This window comes from Larus michahellis, chromosome 27, assembly GCF_964199755.1.
Source record: "Larus michahellis chromosome 27, bLarMic1.1, whole genome shotgun sequence".
NCBI classification, from domain to species: domain Eukaryota; kingdom Metazoa; phylum Chordata; class Aves; order Charadriiformes; family Laridae; genus Larus; species Larus michahellis.
Window position 1 is genome coordinate 479090 of NC_133922.1, and position 20831 is coordinate 499920.

Here is a 20831-nt window from a genome sequence, read left to right on the forward strand (position 1 = left end):
GCATTCCTATTGCAAAAAGTAGCCATCTATTGCAGTAATCAGTGACTATTTCCACAAAAACCCTTTCTGTCTTTTACAGAACTTTTAACCCATAAATCAATACAATAAAATTGTCTATACATTCTAAACTAATACGAGCCAAGATACATCCTCTTGTCTTCAACTAAGGTTCTTCCCTTAAAAAGACATCCTGATACTGGCTCGCTTACTTGCTCCTCCCCAGAAGAGGAGAGGTTGAGAAGATTGAAAAGACGGTGACCATGACTCTCAGCAGCCCTCTGAGGGCAAAACAGCAATGAAAACACAAATCCCCCTGACTCTAGCTCTTACCCAGAATGTAACTCCTTGTACACCTTGTAGCAAGAAAAATAATGTTGATTAGCGGAGAAGAGGCAAAGGTGAAACTAAGAGCAGCCTGAAATTTTTTAGAAAATGATTTTGTGTGGTTTATTTCTGTGCACAAAGAGATGATTTGACACAAGGCCCACAAGAGTGCACATTTCTGGGTCCAAACCTTACGCTAGTGCTCTGCCCACGGCTTAGTTCAAACCAAACTGACTGCGTGCGACTCACACAGAACCGACTCTATGAATTCCATGACTGGGAATAAAGACAGGCATCAGTAAATACATCAGAACAGAAAGGTAAGTGAATACAGAAAACGGTTTTCCATTCACATTCAGAACCTTTTTTTTTTTTTGAATAGAACAATAAATGATTTGATCTTGTCCACGATCTACCATTGGGTAAACAATTCCAGTAAACAAGTATTCCAGATCAGATTACGTGTTAAAATTGCCTGACATTAATCTTCCACTTAACAAACAAATCCCAGCTAATGGCATAGCTCAGAGAAAATGCAAAAATAGAAGCTCATCTGAAGGGCCTTCACGCAAGCAGAATGATTGGGGGGACAATCCTGTAAGTAAAGCAAGCATGATTTGGCTCACAGGGACTAGTCAAGCTACTTTGTAAAGCTCGTGTTATATAGCTAGTCTGAATAGAGCCTGTTTGTTCATTGTGGACATAATAGGAAGACAAATGAGTGAACCCACTGTTTACCAGTACATAATAGTGGCATATCTTCATTAACTGGTCACAGAGTAAAACTCTGAAGCCAGGGTTCGTCCTGTCTAACTGGAGTTGCTTAATTGAGGCAGCTAAAAACACCCCAAACCTAGTTACTCTGTGCTCAGCAGGGAGAGAGAGGTCTGTCCAGTAGCCACATGGGTTTGACCTCACTGCACAGTGCGAGCTGCACACTCAGCCTGGGGCCTCTGTGCAGAAGAGAGAGAGAGAAACCAAGAGGCCCAGGGAGCAGGAAAGAAGGGCGACGGGGAAAGTAGAGGGAGAGGAAGGATGACAGAGAGAGAGAGGGACTTGGAGAGAAGAGAAAGGGCGGAGAGGGAGCAGAGCACAGCAGGAGAGAGGAAGGGAGGTACAGGGAGGCGAAAAACAGGACCCAGAGGGAAAGGGGAAGGGCAGGGAGGAACAGGGAGGCAGAAGAGGGCTGACAGGAGCCCAAGGGCCCAGGACTCACCGCAGCTCCCGGCTCTGCAGATCTGTCCTGTCGGCCTGTGCCAGCCTCCCCTCAGCCGACACAAGATGGCCGCCGGGAGCCCTGTGCTGGGTCCACAACTCCCAGCGTGCCCCGGGGCGCCCCCTCCTGCCCTCTGACCCCGCGGGAACCATGGCCGCCTCCCCGGGGCTGCCCTCGCCCAGGGCCAGGCCCTGGAGCACGGCTGGGGCCGGGAGGAGGAGGTCAGGGAGGGAGAGAAGGTTGGGAGAGGGCGGTGGGGTGGGGGGAGAGGGGCGGGAAGGGCCAGAGGGCCGGGGAGAGCAGGGGGGAGCTGGTCAGGGAGCTGCGGGAGGAGAAGTGCTGGTGAGGAGCGGGAAGAGATGGAGGGCAAGAGATGCTGGTTAAGCTGGCAGAGCAGCGCGGAGAGCCGCCTGACAGCAAAGGTGCCCGGTGGCCGCAGAGGAGCCCAGGGGAGCTGATTCTTTTGGAGGCCACCAGGGCAGCCTTCCTCCGCCCCTGGTTTTGGTGAGCGATGGAGCAGTGCAGAGCCGTCCCTCAGGCATGCAGGCCTCAGGAGGGCTTCCCAGTGCCCCAGTGAGAGATCCTGCTCCCAGGAAGCGCCTCCCATGGAGCAAAGGCCATATCCAGCCACCCGGCGCTGGGTACGGCTGCCCCAAGGGGTGTCTCAAGGAGGACGGGGCCGTCCGTCTGATGGCTCTGACACACAAATGGTGAGCTGAAGCCCCGTGGCCGTGGCTGGCTGGGTCAAAGTCTCCGAGTTTAGTGACATTTGGTGAACTCCTGCACTAAGTATCGCATGACTTGAAACATCCCTGAAAAAATGGGGGAGGTTTGTCTGCGTGTTCTGCATGCTTCTGGATGCTAGACTGTGGCTAGGAGGGAATGTGCTTAGTTATCTCTCAAAGGGAGACAAAAGAAGTGCCTAAGTAAGGGTCAGCGTAACTCTTCAGAGCTTTGGCTGTTTAAATGTTGACCTGAACTTCTACAGAAACGGTAAAACGCTTGCACTTTTCTTCTCTTCTAGTTCCTGCGTGGGTACAGGGAAGAAGGCAGCAGACGTACACATTAGCTAAACCCCCTTCTTATTGCCAGCCGTGAAGGCGCCTCTCGGCTGGGAGCCCGAGAAGGACCCCGTGTTACAATTCTTGCTCCCTTATGTGCCACCCTAAGGCGATTCACGTATGCATTGTTACAGTCTAGGAAACTGAGGAGAAATAACTGGACTCCAGACGATCCAATGTGAATCAACAGAAGCCGTTTATTAAGCACAGATCATCATCTTTTATACCCTGCGTTGTAGCCGTACACGCAACTCGCTTATTTCTGATTAGCTAGTTACACTGTCCACGCGTGGTGCATGCAGTTCATTCACACATCAGATTGGTTACAAGAATTCGCATAGTAAATTGTTTAGTCATTAGCACAACATGTTTCCTGCCTTCTCAGTTCCCGTGTTTCCCATGTACTAATTCCATCTTCTACCACCTGTTTTGCCCTTAATCTAATCTCTCACAGTAGGGAGGCTGGCTCACATGACCGTTTTCTCTCAGATACATTCCTACAATCTCGTCCCTCCCCAGTGCGGTTCCGCGTCTTCTCCCTGGACCCCGACCTGCGCCCGAACCCCAAACCCATCCTGGTCACCATCACGGTGCGGGGCCCTGTGGGGCTGGGGCAGGTCTATGGGGTGACCCTAGGGGTGAATGTCACTCTTGTGATTTCACCGCTGCTTGTGTAGCTTTTGGGCAAGGAGCAGGCATATGGCTTGTGTGGCCGCTTCTGATGCCATTAAAATAATATTTGGTCCCCACCCCAACATGGCTTTTTGGAATAACCGTCATCAGCAGAAGCCTGTACGCAACACGCACACACGTGTGTGACAGCGGGACTCCTGAGCACGCAGCAGCAGCAGCAGGAGGGTGTGAGGTCATGGTCACTGTAACCCCTGAGCACACGGTGGTGGCAGCAGGAGGGACGTGAGGTCACTGTCGGTACCACTCATGAGCACACGGCAGCAGAAGTAGGAGAGTGTGAGGTCACCGTCAGTATAACCCACGAACACACAGCTTTGGCAGTAGGAAGGATGTGAGGTCACGTCACCGATGTCACCCCGTGCCCGTGGGGCTCGGTGCAGAGCGGCCGTGTGCATGACAGGGGCATGACGGGGGCTGGGAGCTGCCTGTCCCCGTGTCTGCGAGGCCGAAGGAGCAGCCCCTGCGGCCCTGGCTGGAGCAGTCGGGGTGGGGGTGGCTCGGGGGCACCCCAGGGATGTGCCTGGGCACGATGCCAGGAGGAAACCACAGACTTCCTGCCCGGGCGCTGCGGGGGCAGCGGGGGGAGCGCGTCGAGGCCACGTGGGCTGTGGTTTGTGCACCTGCAGGCTCCAGCTCCCGCTCCGCCTGTGGGGAATAACGGCCCCTGGGTGACACACTGAGAGTCAGGGACACGTCTGAGCCTCTGGGCTTCCCGTCTGCTGCCAGGGCAGGGACATGATCCAGCTGCGGCTCCTGCGAGGGACTCACTGTGGGGCCCTGCAGGGAGGGACGGACAAGCCAACGCTCCTGGGATGGAGCCCTTGCCCTGGATGAAGACCTCTCCCAGCTGCTGCTCCCAGCACAGTGAGGTCCGTAGCAGGGGCAGGGGCTGTTTCCTCCCCATCCTGACACAGACCCTGGTGCAGTCCCCGCTCCATGGTCACCGCAGCTTGGGGGCAGCTGGACCCTTGCCTCATGGCTTCTTGGATGAGCCCAGTGCAGGAGATGCTCAGTGCTTCCAGGCCCACAGCAGGGTGCAAGTGGTGACTAACCAAGTTGCCCTGCACACCCAGCTTGTCCCATGATGATCTGCCACCACAGCGACCATGACACCGGCAGCGGGACATATATGTCCCTCATATATGGTCATGAACGGCACTGGAGAAGTTCATTGGCGGGCTGGGCTGTGTCGGAGGGGAGATAGCTCCTGATAACGTCTAAAAAGGTGCTGCTGCTTCGATTGGCTCCTTCCGCAGCTGGGTCGGCATCTGCAGAGATATATCACCCTCCCATCATCGTTGTCCCCATGAGTCCCCAGGGGCTGTGACAGGGAGTGGGGAAGAGCAGGGCTGTGCCAGCAGGGCAGGAGGCTCAGGATGGGAATGGAGGGACTCCTGTCCCCTCGGGTGCTGTGGCTGCTCCTCTGGGTGCAGCTCTGCAGAGGTAAGTGCCGGGTCCCTTTTCCCACAGCCCAGGGCCATCGGGTACCAGTGGGGTCATCAAGAGCCCTTTGGGAAGAGGGTTTCTTTCCAAGTGCCACTGAGATGAGGGTCAGAAGGAGCTCAAGTCCATGGACCCTGTGCCTTTGCCTGTGTCCGTCTGGGTGGGAGAGGGTGTCTCCATGATGCTGTTAAGGGGTGCTGGGCTGGGGAGGAGCAGGTGCCCTGCGCACGGCCTGGCGATACAGGTTTTGGGTGGGCATGGGCAGGGGCCCTTTGAGGTGGGAGGAGGTGCTGAGGGCTGTGGGACAGAAAATGGCCGGGCGGGTCTGGAGTTAGCACCCCCAGCCTGCACAGCCCATGGGGAGTGGGGGGACGCCCACACATCCCCAGGGAGAGCCTGGAGGGGAGAGGGCTCCCATCCTGGTGCCTGTGACAGGCAGGGAGGACCCCAGAGCTGCACTCTGGGACTCGGCGCTCTCCTGACCAGTCCCATCTTGGTGGTTGAAGGGGCTGCGGAGGTGAGACTGGAGGATGGCAGCGGACGCTGTGCTGGGAGAGTGGAGGTAAAACACCAGGGCCAGTGGGGGACCGTGTGTGATGACTCCTGGGACACGAATGATGCTGCAGTGGTTTGTAAGCAGCTGCGCTGTGGGTCCTCTGTCAAAGCTCCTGCTGAAGCACACTTTGGGCCAGGATCTGGCCCCATTTGGATGGATGATGTTGAGTGTCACGGCACAGAGTCGGCCCTGTCTGACTGTAGACACAATGGATGGGGTCAAAGCTACTGTGGTCATGGTGAGGATGCTGGGGTGACATGCTCAGGTAAGGAGCCAATCTCTTCCCCACCTTTGGGACTGGGACAGGAGAAGGGACCTGGCTGTGCCCTCAGGGAGCAATGAACGGCTGCCAGGGCAGGGTCCTGTGTTGCTGGTCACACTGCCAAGCTGGGACTCTCATTGCTGGTGTCCCTGGTCCCTGAGGAAAGACCAGTGGGGTTCCACCCACCGCCGGGCCCCAAGATGGTTCATCCCACCGTCGGTTGGTGCCTGGGGCTGGGAGGTGAATCCCCCTCAATGCCCTGCATTTTTTGTTGATTCTCATCTTTCTTCTCCAATTCAGCCAGCACCTGTCTGGCATTGCTGAGGGCCAGGTTCCCCTGTGCCAGAGGCACCGAGAGCTGCTCACGCGGCCACCCACAGCCCCAGAGAAGGGTGCAGAGTGGCCAGTGGCTTTTGGGTTGTGCCTTCTGGCAGGCACAAGTCCCTCAACCAAAGCAAAGGGGCCGTTCAAAGGGAAAAAGCCCTGTCCTTGGGCAGAGGAGCAGGGTGTGCCTGGTATATCTGTGCCATCAGCACCCATTGGGAGCTGCTGGGAGGGTCGTGGGGCTCTTTGCCTGTGGCCACCTTGCAGGGCAGGTGGGACATGGGTATGTAACTGCCAGAGGGCTGTGGGAACTCACAGGGTTCTTTGGTTACTCCAGGATTTGTCCAGCTGGTTGGAGGGGACAACCCCTGCTCAGGACGAGTGGAGATCCATGACGGGAGCCAGTGGAAAACTGTCTGTGACTCCGACTTTGGTCCCAAAGCTGCCGACGTGGTCTGCAGAGAGTTGCAGTGTGGCACAGCCCTGTCTGGTCCCGGGGCAGCTCACTTTGGAGAAGGGGCTGGTCCCACGTGGGACAGAGAGCTGCAGTGTGTGGGGAATGAATCCCTTCTCAGCTCCTGCCCCACGGGGTCCCCCAGGGACCGGCCCTGCCCCCACGCGAATGCTGCCGGTGTCACCTGCACACGTAAGGACTCAGGGCAGGGTGTTACCACCGGGGGTGTGCCGATGATGGGGGAGTAGGGACGGGACTGTGCTGTGCTGGGTGTGAGGACAGAAGGGGTGATCACAGAACCATAGGATGGTTTGGGTTGGAAGGGACCTTTCAATGTCATCTAGTCCAACTTGCCTGCAACCAGCAGGGACCTCTTCAACTAGATCAGGTTGCTCAGAGCCCCGTTAGACCTGACCTTGAATGTTTGTCTGCAGCCCTAAAAGGGTGCAGAAGGAGGAGAAAGGCAGGGTGTCCGTTTGCCCTCTACTCCACCACCCAAGGCAGCAAAAGCACAAGTCTGCCCTGTCTCATCCTTCTCTGTCCCGAGTTCACAGGGTTCAGGCTGGTGAACGGCAGCACGGCGTGTGAGGGGAGGGTGGAGGTCCATGTGCAGGGGACCTGGGGCACCCTCTGTGCCTCCCGCTGGGACCTCCTGGACGCCCACGTTCTCTGCCGTCACCTCAACTGCGGGTTTGCTGAGTCCATTCCTAAAGGAGGGCATTTTGGGAGAGGAACCGGCCCCGTCTGGAGAGACTCCTTCCACTGTGACGGGACTGAAGCCCACCTGGGAGAGTGCCCAGTGACTGCCCTGGGGGCCTCGCCGTGCTCCCATGAGAACAGCGCTGCTGTCATATGCTCAGGTGAGTGCAGGAAAACACTCGGTTACTCTGTTTTCCTCTTAAATGCTCCCAAAGCAGGGGACCCTGTGGCAGTGCAAGGCTCTGGCTCAGAAGGTCCCCACAGAGGGCTGGCAGCAGGCAGGTGAGCTCCAAGGCCCTCCTGCAAGGGTGCCAGAGCCTGGAGACATGCTGCAGGCTGCCGGGCTCCCCGATGCCGCCAAGGGCTGGGGCATGGCTGCTCTCCCCAGGCCCAGCTCGCTTCGCATCCCTGCGGCTGGTGGGTGGAGGAAGCCCGTGCGACGGGCGAGTGGAGATCTTCCAGCACGGGACGTGGGGCAGAGTCCTGGATGAGCAGTGGGACGTGCAGGAGGCCAGCGTGGTGTGCCGGCAGCTGCAGTGCGGAGAGGCAGAGGCAGCCTACAACCCCCCGAAGGCTCAGAGAGGGACGGGTCCCGTGGGGCTGCGCGGGGTGCGGTGTGCAGGGCACGAGGCCAACCTGACCCTCTGCAACACCTCCCTGCCTGAGAGAGCGCTGGAAGCAGGGATTGCCGAGGACGTGGGGGTCGTTTGCCGGGGTGAGTGGCGCTGCACAGCCCCCCCAGGCTCTGGGCTGGGTGGGCAGCCGGCCCTTGACGGCAGCCGGGGTTTCCTCCTGCTACAGGGAGCCGTCAGGTGCGGCTGGTGAACGGGCCTGGGCGCTGCGCTGGGAGAGTGGAGATCTACTACCAGGGCAGCTGGGGGAGCGTCTGCGATGACGGCTGGGACCTGTCTGATGCTGCCATCGTTTGCCGCCAGCTGGGCTGCGGAGGGGCGCTGGAGGCGGTTGGCTCCGCTCGCTTCGGGGAAGGCTCCGCTCAGATCTGGCTGGAGAGCGTGAACTGCTCCGGGGCCGAAGCTGCTCTCTGGGACTGCCCGGCAGGGTCCTGGGGGCAGCACGGCTGCGGGCACAAAGAGGACGCAGGAGTCGTCTGCTCAGGTGTGTGCCGGGAGCTGTGGTGGGAGCCCAGCGCCCAGGCAGGCCGGGACGAGGGGAGAGCCGGACACGGCCGAGGCTGTTCCTGGCCAGCTCTGAGCCCCTGACAAAGGCCACCGTGGGGACACCCATGCACAGGTGCCCTCAGTCCCACCGGGGGTCCCTGGGGCGCTCTGCTGTCCCTGACGGGCAGCAGGGAGGGCAGGGGTGTCTGTCCATCAGGGACATTTCTCTGTCCGTGGGTGCAAGGGGGACTTGCTGGACGTGCCTTTGCCTGTCTGAGGGCCTGGCGGGTGCAGGGGTGTCCCTGCTCCCCCAGCCCCAGACCAGCCTGTTCCCCCTCGCTGCCTTTCCTCCCAGAGTTCATGGCCCTGAGGCTGGAGAACGGCACCAACTGCTCCGGGCGCCTGCAGGTTTTCTACAATGGGACGTGGGGGAGCGTTTGCTCCAACTCCGTGACTCCTGAAACTGTGTCGCTGGCATGCAAGGAGCTGGGCTGCGGGGACAGAGGGTCCCTGGAAACACAACGGCCCCACGGCAGGCTGTCTGGCACGGCCTGGCTGGATCGTGTGGAGTGTGGGGAGAGAAACAGCTCCTTCTGGCAGTGTCCCTCCGCTCCCTGGCACCCGCAGTCATGCGACGACCTGCGAGATGAGACCCACATCACCTGCAAGGGTAATCCTGAGCTAGCCGGGCACCAGCATCCCCTGCGATCCTGCTCCTGGCTGGGCATGGTCAAATTCCTGGGCCTGCAGGGGCCTTTCGTTTCCAAGCCAGATGCTTCTGCTGCTGGTACCAAAAATGGGACTTCCTCTCCTGGAGCCCCACACATTCACCAGCGGTTGCCAGCCGGGCTCCCAGCTTCGCCTGGTTGAGGCAGAGGTTTCTCGAGGCAAGGTCCCAGAAGGGAACAGCCAGGGCTCTGAGGAGTGTCCCTTCCATGGACACCCTCCTGCTGCTCTGTGACCCAGGGTCCCTTTGGGGCCGAGCAGTCAGGGTCCCCCACATTGCCGAGTGTGTGTCCCCTGAAGGACCGGGGTTCAACTGCTGCCATGGGTGGGTGGCACGAGCTGAGCTGAGCCCCGCTCTCTGCTGCACGCCCCCCCTGCAGCAGCCCCTTCACAGCGTTTCCCTCTGCAGGGAGTCAGCCAGAAACGCCCCCGGCCCCAATGGCTGCGTGCTCCAGCACCCCGAGCTGCACAGGCAGCTGCTCCTCTGCATGCCCCTCTCGCCTGGCAGGGCTCTGCCTGCTGTCCCGCGGCCCTGGGAGCTCTCTGCCTTCTCCAGACAGGGAGAAGATTCGTGCCGTGGGAGGGGAGAAGGGGTGCTCTGGCCGAGTGGAGGTGTGGCACCGCGGCTCCTGGGGGACGGTGTGTGACGACTCTTGGGACATGTGGGATGCCGAGGTGGCATGCAGGCAGCTGGGCTGTGGCCCTGCGGTGTCTGCCCTGGCCGAGGCTGCATTTGGGGAGGGGAGCGGCCCCATCTGGCTGGAGCAGGTGGAGTGCCGGGGGACAGAGCCATCTCTGCAGGACTGCTGGGCCCGGCCTGGGGACAGCGGTGCCTGCCGCCATAAGGAGGACGCGGCCGTGAACTCCTCAGGTGAGCGGCAGGGCTGGGACACCTCACAGGGAGCCCTTTTCCCCATTGGCTGCCATCACGGCTCCAGAGCTCCTGAGCGCAAGGCCATCCCTGCAGAGCAGGAGAGCCTTTTGCCGAGTGGGCAGCAGCTTCGGTGGGGCTGGATGTCCTCCAGCTTCTGCCCGCAGGGCCCTGCAGCCCCCAGGGGCACCTCCCGGGCTGCCGGCTCTGTCCCTGCTCTGGGCCCTGCGCTCCTTCCTGGCCATGCTCACCAGTCATGCAGGAGGGGCGATTTGGGTGGGATGTGGCAGGGATGTCTGCACATGCACACGTGCGCACACACACACACGGTGTGTCAGAGAGGAGGCTCCCTGGTACCTGCACCCCCACCCTCTCAGCCCAGCTCTCCTTCTCCTCCTCTGCAGATGCACCCAGGACAGCAGCACCAACCCCTCCAGCAGATAACCCGTCCTCCCCACCAGCGCCGGGTCTTCTTGGGGCCAGGCTGTGACCCACAGCCGGAGGGAAGGGGCTCCTTGCTGGGCTGTGAAACTCCCAGGAGGAGGCACCGGGGTAGCGGTGGGGCGGGAGGCTGGGGAGGGCTGTCATTCACCCACTCAGGTGGGAGCTTCCCCATCCCTCATCCCCTGAAACCCGGTACGTAATGGGGGTCAGGACTGGGGTGTGCCGGCCCCTCACCTCTCCCAAGCCTGGTGCTGCCCTTTCTGTGTTCCTGCCATGCAGATCCCACGCGGGGCCGTCTGACCGTCAGCAGGAGAGTCTCATTGCCCATCATCATGTGCATCATCCTGAAAGCCGTTCTCTGCCTGTTCCTGGCCCTCCTGGCCGGGCAAGTGCGAAGCGCCAGGGCTGGGCGCAGAGGTGGGTCCCTTCCCAGGGGAAGATGCTGCTGGCAAGGCCAGGGGTGCCGTGGGGTGTCAGTGAGCGGGAGAGGCAGAGCTGGGGGGACAAGAGTGCGTGCTCTCTGCGGGATCCCATCCCCTCTCTGACCATCCCTGGGCCAGCCCTGCCTCTGTCCACGGGCTCTGAGAGAGCTCAGGAGCCCTTCCCCGAGGCCATGTACGAGGAGATCGGTTCCAGCCCAGCATGGCAGAAGCAGGCAAGGTTCAGCGGCTCAGGTTGGTGTGCGTCCCTCATTGAGGACACATCTACAGTGCTCTTTCCCCTGGCTGCCACCCAGGGTTGACCCCTGCAGCCCCCTAACCCATGGTTCGTGCGGTTGTGGGGCTGTTGGATCTGTGTGGGGAGCACCCATGTCCTGGGCCCAGGAGAGAAGCTTTCTCCCCACCTGCTCTGCGCGTCCCATTTGGGGACAGCCCCTCTCTGCCTGCCCCTGCACCCTGGGGGACACCTGAGGGGTGAGGGAAGGGGCTGTCCCAGGGCAGCTCTGGCAGGCCCTTGGAGATGGGCTTTGTCCCAGGGCAGCAGGGTGAGCCCTGAGCCCTCGTCCCCGTGCAGCCGTGGCTCTGTGGGTCCCACGTCCCCAGCAGCACTGAGCACAAGCTGGGTCAGCAGAGCGCACTCCCCTCACACCTGCTGGGCCTCTCTCCAGGCTCCTATTCAGAGGGGTCCCTGAGCAAGCTGCAGCCCTACCCCGGGGACAGCAAGGAGGAGGATGGTCTGGGGTCAGCACCAGGTAATGGGGGCAGGAAGGGGTGGACCTCTCCTCCCTGCAGACATGTGATGGACAGCAGTGTCACTGAGCGTCACCCTCGGAGCTGGGAGGACGGGCGGGATCTCCTGTGGGGCTGCAAACACCGACGTCGGAGCCCCACGTCCCTGCGCATCCTCCCATCCTCTGCTCTGCAGAACGCATCTTCTCACTGTCACCAGCTCTCCTCTCCTTTCAGACATCCCTGTCCTGCCTGGAGGTGACCCAGCTGATGGCTATGATGGTGCCAGGGAGGTTTCTGACCCTGGGGAGGATCCTTCCCCTGGGCAGGAAGACTGGGAAATGCCCAGGGTGGCAGAGGAAGGATCCGGACCCACGGATACCCCTGGAGGTGAGAGGGAAAGAAAGAGCTGCTGGTTCCTGGGGTGGCATCCCTGGCATTGGATAATTCGCTGTCACAACGAGAGCCCAATGTGCTGGGGTGGGGGAACCTGCCCCAGGAGTTTTTCCTTGGGGGGACTGTGGGTGGGAGAGGGAGCTGAACGTCTCAGGACTGGTGAGGAGAAGGGAGGAAGGTGACGTACAGCCCAGGAGAGGCACCCCATGGGGTGAACATGCAATGGCCTGCCTTGCTTCTTGCAGGGCCAAACCTGCTCTCCCAGAGAGGTGCTGGTGCCCCCGGAGCTAAGGGGGATGGCTGATCCCTGTCCCCAGAGAGCACGGGCTATGACGATGCTGAAGAGGTGTCTGTGGCACATCCCCCTGAGGACACAGAGGCTGTGACACCGGAGCTCAGTGCACAACAGTCCCTGAGCCCCGGGCCAGGAGAGCCCGTCCCTGCAGTGCAGCTGGGGGCAGCCAGGAGGGAGGAGAGGTCTGTGCAGCTGGGAGAGCCGTGAGCACCAGGGAACCCTCTCCCTTTTCCCACGGGCAGCAGAAACTGCCAGGGGTTTCCTCGATTTTGATTCCCCTGTTTTTACACAGGGGCCCCCATATCGGTTCTTATTAAAAGCCTTTGAGCCAGAGCTGTACTTGCCTGCCCAGGTGCTTTAGTGTCTCCCCGAGGGTGGCTGGAGGAAACCAGAGCCCAAAGACAAGGCGGTGGGGAGGGGGCACGTCTTGGGTGGGTGTGTGGTGCAGGGCAGTGAGCTGAGCTCAGGTCCAGCACAGCTGCCCGCCTCTCTCCTGAGAGGGGGCTCCAAAGAGGCAGCGCACACAGCCCTCCTCACCCCACAGCCAGACCCTGGCTGGGCAGGGCAGGCCCACAGTGCCTGCAGAGGGCCAGAGGCTCCAGCTCCAGCCTTTCCATCATTTATCAACTATCTTGGTCAACAGGGGAGGTACCAGATGACTGGAGGGTGGCTAATGTGACGCCCATCTACAAGAAGGGTCAGAAGGAGTGTTGTGCGAAAAGGGGCCAAGCGGTTTTGGCAGAAGATAAACCCCCTTGCGTTCTAATACTCCTCACCGAGGTGGGAGGCCAGGTGCGGCTAGGTTTAAGTTCTGAGTGATGCCCAATTCAGCACTATCAGCCCAATCGCTTTTAATATGTATTAAACTATTACGATTTGGATACACTAATAGTGGACTGCACCTTCAGTCTAGTCGTGCTCCTGAACTAGCACGGCCTCTCTCAAGTTTTGGTCGCGTTCAGTGAGAAAGCGAAACGACCAGCTACTTAAATAGTGCAGTTTATTTAAACAACAGATATACAGGTTCTTTAGGATTGCCAGTGATAAATACACTGTCTACAAAGCACGTGCAAATAAAGATATTGTTAAGTATACAAAGGTGCGACAAAATTATAAACGATACAGCCTGGCTATAAATGTAGGGTAGAGATTCTCTAGAGAAATTTCTAAGTCCCGAGAAAGCACTCGGTGTAATCGCAGTCTTACCCAAAGGCGTCCCTATGGGGGGGAAGAGAGGCTCAGCCCGTCGACTGATCCCGGAAATCAGCGGTGGAATTCTTCGCGATGGTGTCTTCCCTGACATCCCCTCTCTTTTGGGCTATTTTTATACTATTTTTTTATCTTCAAAGTGGAGTTTGAGTGACTTTAGTCATACGTACTTTTATTATGATTAATGTATTCAAGGAGGAGTGTTCACACCTCGGGGGTGGATAGCCTCCGGGATGGAGGTGTGTTTTGGTACATTGTGGTGAGCAAAGTTCGCACAAAGGACAGCATTTCATCAACATTTGATGAAATGTTGGCTTGGGTAGTGCGTAGGCCGCTTATCTGTTCTGTAGTAGCATCTCGTCCCCATATCTGCTATTCGTCACAAGGAAAGGCCACAGAACAAGCGCGTTCCGTTCCGTCCCTTGTGTAGTTTCACAAACAACATGAGACAGGGAATCACAGATGTGGCATTCTTCGTGTGCTGGCTGCGGCTGTATTCTACCTCAGAAGCCTCTTGATTTTATGACTTTCCTTAATGTGTGAACAATGCTGTATTTTTGTATTCTTGGCCAATTTAGTAATTATTCCAGAAGGAGGATGTGGGGAACTACAGGCCTGTCAGCCTGACCTCGGTACCAGGAAAGATCATGGAGAGGATCACCCTGAGTGAGCTCTCATGGCAAGCGCAGGGCAGCCAAGGGATCAGGGCCAGCCAGCAGGGGTTTAAGAAGGGGAGGTCCCGCTTAACCAACCTGATCTCTCTCTATGACCATGTCACCCGCCTTCTGGATGCGGGGAAGGCTGTGGACGTTGTCTATCTGGACTTTGGCAAGGCCTTTGACACCGTCCCCCACAGCCTTCTCCTGGAGAAGCTGGCGAATCCTGGCATAGACAAGTGTACTCTTCGCTGGGTAAAAACCTGGCTGGATGGCCGTGCCCAGAGAGTTGTGATTAATGGGGTGAAATCCTTTTGGCGGCCGGTCACCAGTGGTGTCCCTCGGGGCTCAGTTTTGGGGCCAGTTTTGTTTAATATCTTTATCAATGATGTGGATGAGGGGATTGAGCGCACCCTCAGTAAGTTTGCAGATGACACCAAACTGGGTGGGAGTGTTGATCTGCTGGAGGGTAGGAAGGCTCTCCAGAGGGCCCTGGACAGGCTGGATCGATGGGCCAAGGCCAACTGTGTGAGGTTCAACAAGGCCAAGTGCCGGGTCCTGCATTTCGGTCACAACAACCCCAAGCAACGCTACAGGCTTGGGGAAGAGTGGCTGGAAAGCTGCCCGTCAGAAAAGGACCTGGGGGTGCTGGTGGACGGCCAGCTTCACATGAGCCAGCAGTGTGCCCAGGTGGCCAAGAAGGCCAACAGCATTCTGGCTTGTATCAGGAACAGCGTGGCCAGCAGGAGCAGGGAAGTGATGGTGCCTCTGTACTTGGCACTGGTGAGGCCTCACCTCGAGTGCTGTGTTCAGTTCTGGGCCCCTCTGTACAAGAGGGACATTGAGGTGCTGGAGCGTGTCCAGAGGAGAGCGACCAGGCTGGTGAGGGGTCTGGAGACCAGGGCATATGAGGAGAGGCTGAGGGAGCTGGGCATGTTTAGCTTGGAGAAGAGGAGGCTGAGGGGAGACCTCATTGCCCTCTACAACTCCCTGAAGTTGTAGAGTCTGAAGTTGGGAGTCCCTGAAGTTTGGGAGTCCTGGTGGACAACAGGATGACCATGAGTCAGCAATGTGCCCTTGTGGCCAAGAAGGCCAATGGCATCCTGGGGTGCATCAAGAAGAGCGTGGCCAGCAGGTCGAGGGAGGTCATCCTCCCCCTCTACTCTGCCTTGGTGAGGCCGCACCTGGAGTACTGTGTCCAGTTCTGGGCTCCCCGGTTCAAGAGGGACAGGGAACTGCTGGAAAGGGTGCAGCAGAGGGCTACAAAGATGATTGGGGGACTGGAACACCTCTCTTATGAGGAAAGGCTGAGGGATTTGGGTCTCTTCAGTCTGGAAAAAAGACGGCTGAGGGGTGACCTTATCAATGCTTATAAATACTTAAAGGGTGGGTGTCAGGAGGATGGGGCCAGGCTCTTTTCAGTGGTGCCCGGGGACAGGACAAGAGGCAATGGGCACAAACTTGAACATAGGAAGTTCCACCTAAACATGAGGAGGAACTTCTTTACCCTGAGGGTGACAGAGCACTGGAACAGGCTGCCCAGAGAGGTAGTGGAGTCTCCAACTCTGGAGACATTCAAAACCCGCCTGGACATGTTCCTGTGTAACCTGCTCTAGGTGACCCTGCTCTGGCAGGGGGGTTGGACTAGATGATCTCCAGAGGTCCCTTCCAACCCTATGATTCTATGATTCTATGATTCTATGAAAGGAGGGTGTAGAGAAGTCGGTGTTGGCCTCTTCTCCCAGGTGAATAATGACAGGACCAAAGGAAATGGTCTGAAGCTGCGGCAGGGGAGGTTTAGGTTAGATATTAGGAAGAATGACTTTACTGACAGAGTGGTCAGGCACTGGAACAGCCTGCCCAGGGAGGGGGTTGAGTCACCATCCCTAGAGGTGTTTAAGGAACGTCTAGACTTGGCATTTCAGAGCATTCTCTGAATGGCACAGATTGCAGGTTGTTGGGGTTTTTGGGGATTTTTTTTTTGTGTGTGTGTGTGTATGGTTGGACTCGATGATCTCAAAGGTCCTTTCCAACCATGAAGATTCTATGATTCTATGATTCTATGATTCCCTGAGGCTGGGCATTCAGGGAAGAACCCCCTTGGAGATGCTGGGGATGGAAGCCAGGATCTCCCACATGCAAAGTGGGTGCTCTGCCACTGAGCTACACCCTCTGGAGCCTTCCCAGCAGGAGACACTCTCCTCCCATGAGGGGTCTGTGACAAGCACAGCCCCTTTGTCCCCTGGGTGCCCAGGGACCCTCTGCAGGAAACAGCACTTGAGCCCTCCTGAGATGGGGGAAGTCCGCACTGCCTCTCCCCTGGGGCCTGATCCCAGCACAGGGCTGCACTGCAGAGCACTGCCCCTCCAGCGTCTCTGAAGGGCGATGGGGCAGAAGGAGGCTCTGGCTGCAGGTGCTGCTCCCACGCTCTGGCCCCCTCCAGGGCCAACGGAGAGGAGAAAACTCCTGAGCCTCCTCTGCCCCCCAGGGCAAGGGCAACCCCCCTGCGTGCCACATCTGGGCGCAGCGGAACAGGAGGAGAAGTACAACAAGGTGAGGGACATGCCCTCCCTGGGGTGAGGTGCCCCCAGGCTCTGATGGCACCCCAGGGTGTGCGATGGGGCAACATGGGGGCAGAAAGCTTACACGCCCTCATCCATGTAGCGGGCCTCCTCCTGCACCCCTCTGCCCCACAGCATCCCTGGAGGTGGGGTGAAGGGCAGGTGTCCATCTCCATGGGGCTGATGCCCAGAGAGGAGCATATTGGCGTGTTACCAGTCATTGGAGCAGGAGGGCAAAGGGGGCCAAGAAATTCTGCTCAGGACAGCGTGTGACTAAACAATACCGATGGCCATGCACTCCGGTGGGTGATCCTCAGCGTGGCTTTGTCAGCTGTCCTGGGCACATCAGAGGTCTCACTGCAACACCCCCCCAGGGGAAGGATGCTGCCATTCAGGCCGCAGCTCCAGGGAGTGCCTCTCCCTGAGACTATGGGTCCAGTGGCCTCTGCTCTGGGAACTGAAGACAAGGTGCAGGAGGCGCCTGAGGAGGGGAACAGACTCTGCACCATTGAGCATGACAAAGAGGAGAGGAACTGGGTCGTTCCGAGACCCCGCAGAGGACACATCCCGATCCTGTGGAGCAGGGAAGGAGGCACAGCTGGAGACCACCCCAAAGCAGCCCTGAGTGGAGAGTCCTGCCCAGGGGGAGGCTGGGGACTTGTGGGGCTGGAGGAAGGCTCCTTCTAAGGCGCAGATGTGCAGGTCCAGGGCAGGGACAGTGCTCTGGCAAGAGGTGAAGGAGCAAGCAGGGCTGGGGCAGGCTGGAAGGCGGCAGACGGGCTCTGCAAAAAGCAGAGGGAGAAAAATCACTGCTGAAGCCCAGGGCTGAACCAGGCACCTTTAGATCTTCAGTCTAACGCTCTCCCAGCTGAGCTCCTTCATCCCTGCCCCAGCAGCCCTTGTCCCTGGGCCACCCCTGCCGGGCCCCAGGCTGACACAGACGAGGAGTTCTCCTCAGGGAGGTTCCCAGGGAAAAGTTGTGCCCAGCCCCAGACAGAGGGGACCGGGTCCCTCCCTGCCTCCAAGCCCAGGTGGGCTCCAGCTTTGGTGGAGGCCACGTTACGCTGGGCGTGCCAAGATGTGTGTGGGCCTCGTACAAAGGGGACAGTAGTGAAGGTAAGTGGGCAGGCCAGGCATGTGCAGCTGCAAAGGCTGAGGGCCAAAGAAGCATAGGACCGATGGAAGACCTTATCGCCTGGAAAGCCTCCTCCCACACATTTTTTCCCTTGCTGAGCTTTGCTGCTTCGTTCCCAGCTCCTCTCCCTCCTTCCTCCTGAGCAGTGCAGGGCGATGGGGAATGGGGGTCCTGGTCAGTCCATAACAATTCCTCTCTGCTGCTCCTTCCTTCTACCACTTTTCCCATGGGGTCCCTCTTACAGGCTACAGTCTTTCGAGACAAACCTGCTACAGCATGGGCTCTCCTCAAGCTGAAATTCTTTCAGGAAATATCCAACCTCTCCAGTGTTGGGTCCTCCACCAAGTGCAGGGATTACCTCCTCTGCTGTGCTCCTCTCCTTAGGCTGCAGGGAAATACCTGCTCTACTGTGGTATTCTCCACAGGCTGCAGGAGACCATCTGCTCTGGCACTTGTAGCACCTCCTCTCCCTCCTTCTTCACTCACCCTGGTGTTTTCAGGGCTGTTTCTCACACTGCTTTTTCCCTCACTCCTCTCCCACTCGAGCACTTGTGTCCTCTCTTAAATACACTCTCACAGAAGTTCCACCACCCTCGTTGATGGGCTCAGTTTTGGCCAGCGGTGGGTTTCTTTTGGAGACGTCTGGAACCAGCTCTGTCTGGCACGGAAGCAGCCCCTGGTCTCTTCTCACAGAGGACCGTCCCTTCAGCCCCACCACTACCAAACCCTGGAGATGGACACCAATTCCACAAGCCCTGGCTCTGCACCACAAACACTCTGGTGTGAGTCCTCACCCCGCGTGGGCACACGGTACAAGCTGCACTCCGAGGATTTTTCCTCCTGGGCACTTTCCAGCCCAGCCCAGCTCCCTCCAAGCTCTGCCACCTCCCCTGCCCTCTCTCCATCCCAGCCCAGTCTGCGCTGGCCCAACAGCAGAGCCTGCCCCAGGGTGCTGCAGAGCTCTGGGCACTCGCTCCACAGCCACAGCCCCTCTGAAGGGCACCGCAGCTGCTGGGGGGCAGAGGAGGGTCAGCCCCAGAGATGGGGGGCATGTGGGCACAAGGCAAAGGCAGTCAGTGGGCCCCTGTGTCCTCCTCCCCAGGATATTCTGAGGGGTCTGCAGCCCCTCACTGCCATCCCCTCTCCCCAGCCCAGTACAAGAGCCCTGGCCCTGGGGACCCTCAGGCAGCTCCTGCCGCCCCAGTGACAGAGTGGCACTGGGACAGCCTGCCCCAGGCTGCTGCAGCCAGAAAGGTCTTCTCATCTCCCGTTTATTCAGCCCTGCTGCTGATGGGTCTCAGACAAAGAAGTTGGAGCTGGTTCATGTATTTTATTTAAACACACAGAGAGACTGAGTCTTTATTTACAGAAATGTTTTGTGTCACAGCCGAGAGGTGAAAAGTTAAGGAGGAGAGGAGGAATAGTGAATGCTTGTCACACCAGATGCTGTGAATCCTTTGCAGAGGAAGGTACACAGTCTATGGCTGATGAAAAAATGTCCAATCAGTTTCCTCAGGGCATCCTTGAGCTCCTGGTTCCTCAGGCTGTAGATGAGGGGGTTCACTGCTGGAGGCACCACCGAGTACAGAAATGACAGCACTAGATTCAGGAATGAAGAGGAGACGGAGGGCGGCTTCAGGGTGGAAATCACCCCAGTGGTGATAAAGAGGGAAACCACGGCCAGGTGAGGGAGGCACGTGGAAAAGGCTTTCTGTCTTCCCTGCTGTGAGGGGATCCTCGTCACAGCCCTGAAGATCTGCACATAGGACACCGCAATGAAAACAAAACATCCCAAAAAGCCAAAAGCACTAACCACCAGAAGGCCAGCTTCCCTGAGGTAATCTGATTGTGAGCAGGAGAGCTTGAGGATCTGGGGAGTTTCACAGAAGAACTGGTCTAGGCCATTCCCTTGGCAGAGAGGTATTGAAAATGTATTAGCTGTGTGCAGCACAGCATAGAGAAAGCCATTGCCCCAGGCAGCTGCTGCCATGTGGACACAAGCTCTGCTGCGCAGGAGGGACCCATAGTGCAGGGGTTTGCAGATGGCCACGTAGCGGTCATAGGCCATGACTGTCAGAAGATAAAACTCTGCTGACATCAAGGTGAGAAATAGAAAGAGCTGTGCAACACATCCAGTGTAAGAGATGGCCCTGGTGTTCCAGAGGGAGTTGGCCATGGCTTTGGGCAGAGTGGTGGAGATGGCACCCAGGTCGAGGAGGGCGAGGTTGAGGAGGAAGAAGTACATGGGGGTGTGGAGGCGGTGGTCACAGGCTACGGCAGTGATGATGAGGCCATTGCCCAGGAGGGCAGCCAGGTGGATGCCCAGGAAGAGGCAGAAGTGCAAGAGCTGCAGCTCCCGCGTGTCTGCGAATACCAGGAGGGGGAAGTGGGTGATGGAGCTGCCGTTGGACATCGGATCCCTTTGTTCCCGAGGTACTGCCAAAGGAGGAAAGCACACTCACAAGTCAGGACAGCTCTGAGCAAATCTCTTCCCATTGCCTGCCCTTCCAAACCCAAGCCCCGAAAACACACTTTGCCTTTGTCCTTTTTTGCGGGAGCTTTCTGCATTGCCCTTGTTGGAGCTCTCATTGTTGCTGGCCAAGTGTGCCGTGAGGAGCAGAGCTCTGCTTGTGGGCTCCCAAGGAGTCATCCCTGCTCCACAGCAGCGGGGATTTGGGAAAGGGGTTACAGCTTCTGCCATTCACTAGTTACCTCATCTGTGATCCACTTGTAACGCAGAGGAGCTGCTCAGCATATTCCTGCAGGAAAACCTCAGGGAAACTCCTGGTTGTCCTCAAAGTGCAGTGACATGAGCAGAGCCAGCTCACTCCTCAGCCTTGACGGGGGGTAAAGACCATGCAGCTCTTCACTCACTGCCCCCCGACCCCCTGCAGAGGGATAGGGAGAAGAGGGAGAAAAAGGAATGAAAATCTCATGGGTTGAGATACAGCCAGTTTGATAGACCAGTAACGGGAAAGAAAATAACAATCATTGTAAAAGAAAATAGGAAACCAGGAGTGATGCAGCACAATTGCTTACCACCCGATGCCCATCCCGAGCAGCGAACACGGATTCCTGCCGCCCGGCCAACCCCCATTTCTATACTGAGCAGGACCAGCCCAAGGCATTTTAATGCCCTCTCTGGTGGTTTTGGTGCTGAGTCCATGAAGCTCAGACACAGGGGAAGCTGATGAAACCTCTCCAGAAGTCAACGTCAGA

At 58.2% G+C, this 20831-nt stretch overlaps 3 protein-coding genes across 3 annotated transcripts in view; 2 read left to right on the forward strand and 1 right to left on the reverse strand.

Moving 5' to 3' along the window:
• Positions 1 to 3357: 3357 nt before the first annotated feature.
• The window catches only part of LOC141735004 (scavenger receptor cysteine-rich type 1 protein M130-like), a 69494-nt gene continuing 52020 nt past the window's right edge, over positions 3358 to 20831 (forward strand). The window contains 4 exon segments of the mRNA XM_074567420.1: positions 3358 to 3412; positions 5127 to 5558; positions 6217 to 6525; positions 13142 to 13150. Coding sequence (XP_074423521.1) covers positions 3358 to 3412; positions 5127 to 5558; positions 6217 to 6525; positions 13142 to 13150 — 805 coding nt within the window.
• Positions 6875 to 12378, forward strand: LOC141735034 (scavenger receptor cysteine-rich type 1 protein M130-like; the record flags this gene model as incomplete). Its single annotated transcript, XM_074567459.1, has 8 exons — positions 6875 to 7193; positions 7427 to 7590; positions 7848 to 8148; positions 8506 to 8869; positions 9416 to 9747; positions 10471 to 10580; positions 10778 to 10865; positions 12344 to 12378. Coding segments are annotated over 8 exons (1713 nt in total), but the record flags the coding sequence as incomplete, so codon positions are not given.
• On the reverse strand, positions 14897 to 20025 carry LOC141734990 (olfactory receptor 14A16-like). The gene is made up of 2 exons (XM_074567404.1): positions 19086 to 20025; positions 14897 to 14937 (listed from the first exon to the last, which is right to left on the reverse strand). The coding sequence occupies exons 1-2, from the start codon at positions 20023 to 20025 to the stop codon at positions 14897 to 14899; spliced, it is 981 nt and encodes a 326-aa protein (XP_074423505.1).

Excerpts from the sequence above, each read along its gene's own strand:
- LOC141734990 (XM_074567404.1), bottom strand. The coding sequence starts at position 20,025 with ATGTCCAACGGCAGCTCCATCACCCACTTCCCCCTCCTGGTATTCGCA. Across the intron at positions 14,938-19,085 it reads TTTCATCAGCCATAGACTGT|GGACTCCCAACTTCAGACTC; the intron begins GTACCTTCCTCT and ends CCCAAACTTCAG.